The sequence below is a fragment of the Ovis canadensis genome, chromosome 12 (genome assembly GCF_042477335.2).
Source record: "Ovis canadensis isolate MfBH-ARS-UI-01 breed Bighorn chromosome 12, ARS-UI_OviCan_v2, whole genome shotgun sequence".
Taxonomy (NCBI): domain Eukaryota; kingdom Metazoa; phylum Chordata; class Mammalia; order Artiodactyla; family Bovidae; genus Ovis; species Ovis canadensis.
Genome location: NC_091256.1, coordinates 15,662,998 through 15,673,233, shown reverse-complemented (window position 1 = coordinate 15,673,233; position 10,236 = coordinate 15,662,998). Strand labels below are relative to the sequence as shown.

At 51.2% G+C, this 10,236-nt stretch overlaps 1 protein-coding gene across 1 annotated transcript; it reads right to left on the bottom strand.

Moving 5' to 3' along the window:
• Positions 1 to 109: 109 nt before the first annotated feature.
• IL24 (interleukin 24) lies at positions 110 to 8,781 on the bottom strand. Its single transcript, XM_069545101.1, has 6 exons — positions 8,776 to 8,781; positions 3,873 to 4,043; positions 2,718 to 2,780; positions 1,719 to 1,877; positions 1,067 to 1,138; positions 110 to 193 (listed from the first exon to the last, which is right to left on the bottom strand). Exons 1-6 carry the CDS (start codon positions 8,779 to 8,781, stop codon positions 110 to 112), a joined length of 555 nt encoding a protein of 184 aa, XP_069401202.1.
• Between the last annotated feature and the right edge of the window lie 1,455 nt (positions 8,782 to 10,236).

Sequence of the window (10,236 nt, the reverse complement as noted above, 5' to 3'; positions counted from 1 at the left end):
CAAGAACAGGACCCATGGTCAAGGGTGTGAAGTGCCCAGAGGACATCACGGGAAGGGACCCTCGTCTGACATGATGCAGAGAAGAAGGAGGGTATCCTGGTCTAGGCCATCAGAGCTGGTTGAATTTCTCCATCCATCTCAAGAGAATGTCCATTTCTCCAAAGGCTTTGGTCACAGCTGCTTCTCTGTCCAACTAAAGGGAAAGGAAAGTTGAAGCCCTGCCATGGTAGCCACAGGAGCAGGCTTCCTTCTGACCCCTGAACCGGGTATGACTGTAATCGCGGGCTGTGACCCCTTTAGCATGGCCTCTGACAAAGTCCCCACCCATCACTTCTCTATGTGTGCTGTCTGCTTGGGAGGCAAGGACAGATGGGTTGGTGAGTGGCTGCAGATAAGGGGCAAGGGAAAAGCATCGTGAGTCCCTGACCATAAGCATCAGAATCCCTGTGCAGGGTGGATTCCATCCACCTGAGACCACTGTGCAGATGAGGAAACTGAGACCTGGGTGGTCCCTTTCCTAGTATGTTATTGCTCTTCACCAGTTGTTTATAAACTGGTATATCTGTTCCTCAAAAAATGATCAAAATTGGATTGTCTTGGGGAGGGAGCTGGGGATGAAACTGAAATTTTCTTTGTTTTCTTAATTTAGGAAGAGACAACATAATTCCCATAATTCTTTTTCACAAACTCGACCCTTTGACCATCTTGGAAAATACTGCAGATGTGTGTTGGGTTGGGGATTCTCCCTTCTTTCTCCCTCACTTTTGACTCACCAATTGCCCACCTCAGATCCCCATAAAGCTCTCATTTTGGAATGTCCTTGGTAGTGAAATCATCTTGTAGGGAAATAGAATAGCTTTTTAACTTGAAAACTGGCAGAAAAATTGGCCATGTCATTTGCAGTGTTAAAGTATATGGTAACTAATGCAGCTCTAGTATGGCTGTGCTCCTGCTAAGTCACGTGGCTTAGGGGCAAGCTGGATGGAATCCCCTACATTGAATTCTCCATCAGGCACCCTCGTGCAACAGTTCAGACGGGCAACTCTCAGTTCCCGGCCTTGATTACCTGTTTAAATGCTCGGTAGAACAGCAAAAATCGCCTGCGTGCACTCTCACAGGTAGAAAACATCTTTTCCTGCTGGATAACAGAAAAAGAAAATTGTGCCAAGTGTCAGGTAGGAGCAGAGGTGCTTTCTCCCACTCTTTCCTAGTAATGCCAGAGGGACTCCTAAGGCCTAAGAGGGCAGCTCCAAATCTCACATCCCCAAGGCAGCCAATGCTGACCTCCCACTGTGCAGCAGAGACTGCCTCCTTTCATACTCACAGTAGTCTTGCCAGGTAGGGGTGATTATCAGCACTTTGTAGATAAGAAAACCAAAGCCCAAAGCGATTGACCACTTTTGGGGTTTTATTTTTGTTTTGTTTTGTTTTGGTCTCCCAATTTCTCTCTCAAAGGCATTTCAAATAAATATGATTGATTATTTGAAAAAAAAAAAAAGAGAGAGAGAGAGATTGACCACTTTGCAAATGGACACCCAGTCTGTTAGACACAGACCTGGCCTTAACCCAGCACTGCCCATGTCCAGAGCCTGTGCCTTGTTCCATGACACCTGCCGCTCCGCATCACGGAATGAAAGCCAGGGCCAGATAAGGGAAGAGGAGTCTTCTGAAAACACAGCATCTCCTGTGGACCTCCGTCCCAGCTTTGTTCTACTCACACTGGCTTGCAGTTTTGACACGATGACAAAGAAGTTGTTGGCCAGAGTAGAGAATGACTTCAGGATCCCGAATTCAACAGCCTTGTCATGGTAGTTTTTGAAGACGGTGTTCACGTAGAACCTCAGCAGGGCGTGGAGGAGGTGGCAGCTCTCAGTCTCCTGGTGGGTGGCAGGGTCACTGCCAAGCCCAGGCCTCTGCCCACTCTGACCCCAATGAACCACATACGTGGCGCACAAGGCAGGATAAGCACAGTGGAGGCAGGGCTCCTCCAGGAGATGGGGCTCTGAAGCGCTGGATTTTAAAGGCCCTTCGGACATCTTTGTTTGACCAGAGGACCCAGAGGCCTAGAAAGGAAGGGCTCATCCGGGGTCCCACAGCCAGTCAGTGGCAGGCCCAAGCCTGGCGCCCAAGACTTCCGCCTCCCATGTGGTTAGATTTCTTTCTTCTCCAGCCCATGGCCTCTCTAATAGCTCTGGGCAGTGATGGGCCTTGAAAAGCACCACCTCTTGGTTAGCTGAGCTTTGGCAGGGAAAAGGTTTAGAAGGAGAAATGAAGAGAGAGACAACTAGTGTCTGTGAATGTAGGAATTGCACCCTGGGCCCCCGAGGCGCCACAGAGGGGAGCTCGGCATCCCTCAGGGGTCAGAGCTTGGTGGTTTGTGCTCACTTCCTAGACGGGTGAGAAGAAAGTGGGGGCATGGAAGAGGCCCAAGCAGAAGGCTCTGGGCCAATGAGAGCAGAAGAGAAATCCAGATTGATGGAGACTGGCTAAATGGAAACAGATGTTTACAAGCCTCAATCCCTGCCCTCTCCTCAGGGCCTATATTCGCATACCCTGGATGTTCCTCCTCTGGCTCACCACTCAGCCCTGACCTGTGCAGGCTCAGCCCAGGACAGAAGTGAAGTCTTCTATAAGCCTCCCCTGGAGCACCCCACAGCCTCACCCGCAGGAGACCAGCCACCCAGAGGAGACAGCACCCTTCCCCCGCCTCTGATTACCGAGACGTTCTGCAGAACCTCTTTCCGCAGCAGCCGGACACTCGTGATGTTATCCTGAGCTTGCTTGGGGAACAGAAAGGACAGATGTCTCCAAGTTGGAGGTCAGCATAGAAGCCAACCTTGCAAATACATGCTGCTTGCCCAGACCCTTCAGTCTATCTAATCTGTGCAACCTCAGAGGCCACAGGGGGACCCAGGGAGGGCCATGCTGAGCTGGTCCCTGGGGGGGAGGTACAAGGCTCCAGCTCCAGAAAATCATGAATCCTGGCCTCCCAGGGGCAGATGGAATCCTAGATGTTCTTAAGAGCTTTGATGAAGGACTTGTTTGATTCCTTTGGTCACTTGAAGCATGAAGAAATATGCCCATTTTGTTTAAGAACCGCTAGGAGCAAAATGTTACCTCCATCTTCCATGGAGAGTCGGGGAGGCTGTACCTCGAGGCTTCCCCTGCAGCCCGCCACTTCTTGGGTTTCCAGCCAAAGAATCCTTGAGAGAAGGAGCTTTAAAGCTCCTTTGTCCTACCTCCTCATTGTGCAAATAAGGAAACTGATAGGGTAGGAGTCGGGGGAGGCTGCTGTATGGATTGCTTTCAAGGTCAAGATCACACAGAGGTGTCCTGTCCCAGTCCAGCACTCTCCTCTCTCCCCAGACGGCCTTGTCAAGCTCCTTCATTCTGCTTGCATCTGGATTGTCCTTTAAGGAGTACGTGTCACAGGATGCATTAACCGTTCTTTCCCAACTCAGAATTAAACATTCTTTCAATCTTGAATCAAGGCCTCAGCAGGTGGGAACAAACTAGGAGGAGCTAGCAAAGCAGCAGGTGAAAACTCTGGTGAGTCTCAAAGGATTCCCCATGACTTCCCATGGGTGAAGGCTTATGTAACCCTGGGACAGAGATGAAGCTCAAATGAATCAGGCTTCCTTCTTTATTCCTCGTGGGCTGTGTTTCTTTTCCTATGGACTGGCCACATCTTTCTGAGCCTCAGTTTTCTCAAGTGCAGAAGGAAATGTGGACCCACGATATCTCTGACTTCACTAAGCTCCTAGGTAGGAACAAGATTAGCAAGCTGCAAAGGGCTCCATAATCGTCAAATATTTTCCTCTGCCCAGAATCACCTCCCTCCACGGCTGGGTCCAGAACAACACTTCACTCACCACGATGTCCTTCATGGCCCAGAAGGCCTGCCACAGTTTCTGGAGAACTATGCCGTCTACCTGGCAGGGCCCAAACTGGAACTCTTGGCCCCAGACCCACAGCCCCGGGCTCCAGAGAAGCAGCATCAGACTCAGGCAGGGAAGAGCAGCCACGTACATGGCAGAGCCCATCTGTAGCAAGAAGGTCCAGGAGGATCCTGCTGGGGGAAGGGAGCACCCCTGTGAGGGAGCATCCTGCTGGGGGAAGGGGAGCACCCCTGTGACAGAGCACCCTGCTGGGGGAAGGGAGCACCCCTGTGACGGAGCATCCTGCTGGGGGAAGGGAGCACCCCTGTGACTGTGACGGAGCATCCTGGTGGAGGAAGGGGGCACCCCTGTGACAGAGCATCCTGCTGGGGGGAGGGGGCACCCCTGTGACGGAGCATCCTGCTGGGGGAAGGGGGCACCCCTGTGACGGAGCATCCTGCTGGGGGAAGGGGGCACCCCTGTGAGGGAGCATCCTGCTGAGGTAAGGAGGCGCCCCTGTGAGGGAGCATCCTGCTGAGGTAAAGAGGCACCCCTGTGAGCGAGGCCCTCGGCCCCAGACGTGGTCCCCTGGAGTGAGGCTCCTTGGCTCTGCCGCAGCCAGCCTCAGGGACACGCAGAAACCTGAAACCAGGGTGCACTCGTGGTGTTAGAACCGTTCAAACGTGTGGCCTTGCCGGGGTGCCCTGGCTGGGGCAACAGTCTTTCGGCCCCAAGGGCCTTTCTGCCCCTCAGTCTTACACCCACTGGTCTGGCTATCCCTGCTACCTCCTTCCTCACCACGCCCCTCTGTGTCACACACACACACACACACACACACTCACTCAAGCCCTGCCCCACCTTCTCTGCTCCATTACAGTCCTCTCTAGCCAACATCCCACCAGTCAGAATTTGACCAAGAAAAGTGAAGAAACGGGGAGCTATAATGTGCCAAAGAACACGTACGTACAAGGATCCCAAACTCGGCAGAACACGTTCGCCTGTCTGAGTTCTGCCCTCAAGTCACCGGACACATGTGGGAAGGTCTTTCTTCCCTCCCCCCGGAGAAGGCCGCCTCTGGCTCTCATCACTGACCAGAGGAGCTGCAGGTTTAATCCTGGCCCACAGGGATGGGTGAGCTGGTAGGCACACTCACTCTGCCACCTCAGCTGACCGACTCACTCTTGACACTAGGAAGTAACTTTTCAGGTGACTGAGCAAGAGGAGGAATCAGGTTTCCACATGAATCACCTCTAAAGCCTCCCACTGCATGACTGTGTGAAGAGCCTGCAAGCTAGAGGCAGGGAACCCCCTTGTCTGTCTGTCATAACTGTATGCAAAGATTGCTTCTCCATGACTCCTTGGCCCTTTGCTTCTCTTCCTTTCTTCTTTCCTCAGAGCTCGGTCCCTCCCTTTCTTACTCCAGGCCCTGATCTCACACCTGAGGACGCTCAGTCTTCCACCCCTCAGCTGGGCAGGAAGCCCCGAAAAGGTCTGTCTCCCCAGTGCCTGCCAACTTGCGAGCCAGAGGAGCGGGCCTGGGGCCAGCACACGTTGTCCTGTCATGCAGCTCTGAGCTCCAGCCTCTCCCTCAGAGTCTTCCTGGTCCCTTCTTTCCAAAGCCACAGGCTCTTCAGTCTCTTGCAAATTCACCTGTGGGCTTCATAATCCTCCTAGCCTTCCTCTCCTCCAGCCTAAACTTTTCTGATGTTAAACCCAAGAGAGCAGCTCCTCCTCATGGCGTATCTCACCCTTTACATAAACGCTGACAAAGTTGGCCTCTATGTCCCCCAGCCCCTATGCTCAGTCGGGCAGCAGTCAGTCTAAAGCTTCAAAGCCAAGTACTCAGGAATCTCCCATCACTCACCTCGGGCCCTGGAAGTGATGCTTGAGGGCTTGCTGGTTGGTGGTGGCTGGTTCCTGTCGTAGAGGAAGAAGGTTGGGCAGGCGTCCACACACACACACCATGCACCAAGCAGGGGTGTAACGGTGGATGGAAGGCTCTTGTTCCAGCTGCGGAAGTTGTTTCCAAAGTAAAGGTGTGCGGGCAAGCCAGGCTTTGTGGAGCTTCATATACACGGGGGCCGTGGGGGAGGGGCGGGGGAGGCAGAGGGAGGTGGAGAAAGGGAAACTGGTCATGCTTTCCCAGATAATGACGCTACTGCTAGTCAACCTTCACTCTAGATGGTGGGGCCGTGGGGGAAGCAGCCCCTGGGTGCAGTGAGCGCTGGGTCTGAGTTCCAGCTCTGCCATTGGCAGCATGACGGGGGCAGGTCATCTAGCTACCTCGAACCTCAGTTTCTACATCCATAAAGTAAAAACAAGCAAGCAAACAAACAAAAGCTCTATCCCATCACCACGGGAGCATCAGTGCCATCAAGAGACCTGGCCGTCTGTGCTCCTAGCAGTACGCTCAGCCTTCAGGTGTAGGGTGTAGGTAAGGGGCAGACTGGAGCAGTGTTTCCAATGCATGTTCCCCAGAATCTGGTCCTGAGGGATGCTTATCTGCAAGACTCTCTGTGCACTAAGGATTTCACCATCAGTAAATTAGAGAAGGCTGGCACATGCTTGATCCCTCTTAGAAACCTATAGTGCCCTGTAGGAGCCGGAAGCCTGGTGTGGGCTTAACACTCCTTAACCCAATCTTTCCCACAAGTATTAGACCATGACTCTGGGAAACACTGGACTCTGAATGAGGAACTGGCCAACTACTGGCAGAGAATAAGCTGAGAATGGCTCAGTCTGGTGACTGAAGATAGTTCTTTTATTTTTTAATGATTGAAAAAAATTCAAAGAACAGCATTTTGGGACACATGAATGTGAGTGAATTTAAATTTTAATGTCCACAAATAAATCTTTACTGGGACGCAGTCACGCCCATTTGTTCACATGTGGTTTGCTGCTTCTGTGTTACGGGGATAAGTAGCTGTGACTGAGGCCATGTGGCCCACAAAGTCACAAATATTTACTACTAATATCTGACCCTTTGCAGAGAGGGCTTGCTGAGCCCTGTTCTTAATTACCTTCTTGTGTGAACATTCTAAGAGTTTCTTTAAACCTGGATCCAGTCAAAGTCATGGGAATAGAAATGTGATGTGAGGGGCAGGATGACTTTCTCCAGTTTTCCTTGGAGAAAAAGAACAGGGGACACTAGGAGGAGCTGCTGCTGCTGCTGCTGTTTAATCACTAAATTGTGTCCAATTCTTTGCAGCCCCATGGACTGCAGCCCTCCAGGCTCCTTTCTCCATGGGATTCTCCAGGCAAGAATACTGGAGTGGGTAGCCATTTCCTTCTCCAAGGGATCTTCCCCACCCAGGGATCAAACCCATGTCTTCTGCTTGGCAGGTGGATTCTTTACCACTGAACAGCCCTTTCCAGTCTCTCCAGCTGGCGGACCCTTAATCTCTCATCTCTCTATCACAGACACAGTGCTGTTTGTTTTCTTTAACAAGTCAAATACGTGCTGCAATCCCCAGCCAGCAGGCTGGCCAGCTGCCACTGCTGTATTAAGGACCGTGCTTGAGGCCTTTGCTCCCAGAAGGCTAGAGTCTTGTCCTCTAGGCCTAGGCAGGGGCCCACATCACAACCCCCTTTTCCTTTCAGGATCTATGTCACTACTAGTAATCTCTAACTACCATGAGAAGAAGATGCCAAGAGGCTTTGATGAGACAGAGAAGACAAACTAAGAATATCGGGACAATAGATGAGGGGGAGAGCAAACAGGACTGGAGAGTCTAGACAGCTAAAGCTGGAAGCTGAGAGGAAAAGTGAGCCCCAGGGCATCTGCAATCCTAGACAACTGTCTACGGATACACAGGAGAGCAGGAGGGATGAGGTGTTAGCAGGGCAGGCCAGGACAGAGGCATGAGGTCATGGAGACAGCGAGGCAGGCTCCCGAATAGCCACCTGGGGTCATGAGCAGCTCTTTCTGTCTAAGGAAGGAGTAACGTAGCACAGGGATTCCAGGCAAACACGTGCCTGAGTCTCTGACTTGGCTGAGCTTATCCCTGGGAGGGCATGATTCCCTGGGAAGGGAGGGCATGGAGAGAACTCAAGGACCTTGGCTCCAGGTCAACTGAGATCGCTGGTTATGAGTTCACGCCATGTCTGCAGGCAGACCTGGGTCCAAACCATGATGAGCCCAGGAGCCCTCTGAGTTTCAGCTTCCTCACCTGTAAAACCGAATCCCCACAGGCCCCAATAACAGTGACACAAAGCCTTGCTGCCCAAAGTGTGGTCTGTGCTCCAGCAGAACAGCAATATCTAGGAGTTCCTTAGAAATGCAAGATCTCGGACCCTTCCCCCAAAACTACTGAACCACAAAGTGCGCTTTAAAAACTCCCAAGACGATTCTTAAGTACATTAAAATTTGACAAGTGTTTACATAAAACACAGAAGTATCTGGTATCTTCCACATGGTAAATGCTTAACAAACAGGAGCTGCAAGTGAAGCAGAAGCAATTAGAGCAGTTGTTCTCCACGGGGCAATTTTGACCCAGGGGGATAGTTAACAATGTCTCGAGACATTGTAGGTTGTCGTAACGGGGAATGGGGTTGGGAAGTGGGATGCCGCTGACGGGTGGTGGCATGGGCCAAGGGATGCTGCCAGACATCCTACAGTGTATGGGGCAGCCCCTCCCCACAAAGAACCAGGTTACAGCCCCTCTAAGTGCCCACAGTGCTGAGGCCCAGAAATCCTGGACTAAGGGAGAGCAGTGTCTGCAGGGGAAAGAGCTGCCATAGACCTAGAGAAGGGTCAGAAGCGTACCCTTCGGGGGAGAAGGGCTGTGGTGAGAGAAGCATTGGACTGTTGAGATGGTCAGGAGAGGGGAAGGAAAATAAGAAGGCAACTCGGCAGATGGCCCGAGGGCAGAGGGCGAGGCCTGGCGCACTGGCTCACCGCCATCCCGCCTCCCCCCCCGCCCCCCAACCCCCCGCTCCCAGGGAAGCTCCAAGTCTCAGACTTGGAGAAACTGGAGAAAGTGGGGCTGGTCTCTTAGTGCAGAGCTGTGTGTTTTTATCCCATGCTAGGCGAGACGAAGACAGAAGCTCTCCTAATATCTCTCATCTCCTTACTCTCTGGGAACTTGGAAAATTTCCTTCATGATAATACTGGGTGGGAGAAAACGTCCTCTGTGGATAAACTTTGATTTACAAGGCCACTCTCCCCACTAGATACCCTTTATTAGACTGAAGGTGTTTATTCTGTGGCCCTCAGGCCACTCCCGTCACACACGCATGTCTGCTTGTCGGGTATGTCATAGCATGTCTGCAGTCGGAATTCTCCACTTAACTCTACTCCCACCCCGCAGCCCCTACAGATTCTCGCTCAGACGGTAAATCACATCTGCCTACAAAGCGGGAGACCTGGGTTCGATCGGGAAATGGCAACCCACTCCAGTATTCTCGCCTGGAAAATCCCATGGACAGAGGAACCTGGTAGGCTATAGTCCATGGGGTCGCAAAGAGTTGGACACGACTGAGCGATATTTACTTTATTTACTTTACTATAGAGAGAGGAAAGAGCTGAACCAGGTGGAGAAGGGTCCCCAGGTGAGGCAGTAAAGATCTCACTCTAAACCTGAATATTCCCCCTTTGTGACTGACAGAAATGCCCTGCAGGAAAGAAGTGATGAGAATATGAAGTAGGGTTTCCTGAGCACCAGAGATAAGGGAAAATTACATCACCATTTTTCTTCCAGTGAACTGATTTAATCTTCACTCTAGAATAGATTGGTATCTCGCTGTTTGGCTGGGAACACGTGCACTGACAGATGCGAGATTTCTGGGCTTTTGTCAGTTCGCCCTGCTTCAGCTGCTCTCATTCTAGGAGTGGAGATGAGAGGTCGGTGTCCACCGGCTGGCCCCCCTAGACTGGCAGTTTGCCATTCTATCTTGTCCTCTATCACTGATATAATTAATAATTTATTATTACAGGCATTTCAAAGCATAGGCGTGAGAACAGACACAAATCAGTCTTACAGCTCTACAGCATGCTCAGATGTACAAAATACTAAGTGAAATCTCTCATTTGCTACTCACTATAACAAAAATGTTAGAAGGAGGACAAATGTTGTTAACTCTCCTCTACAGCATGCTCAGATGTACAAAATACTAAGTGAAATCTCTCATTTGCTATTCACTATAACAAAAATGTTAGAAGGAGGACAGATGTTGTTAACTCTCCTCTACAGATTAGAAAACTGAGATTCAGAAAGATCAAATGATTTTCCCTACGTCGCATAAATAAATGACCGAATCATAACCAGAGTGCAGGTCTCCTGGCTCTCAGTCAGTATTCTTTCGTCTGTTCCACCCTTCATCAGCTTCTCAGTCTTGCATGTATTCACACACTTACTGA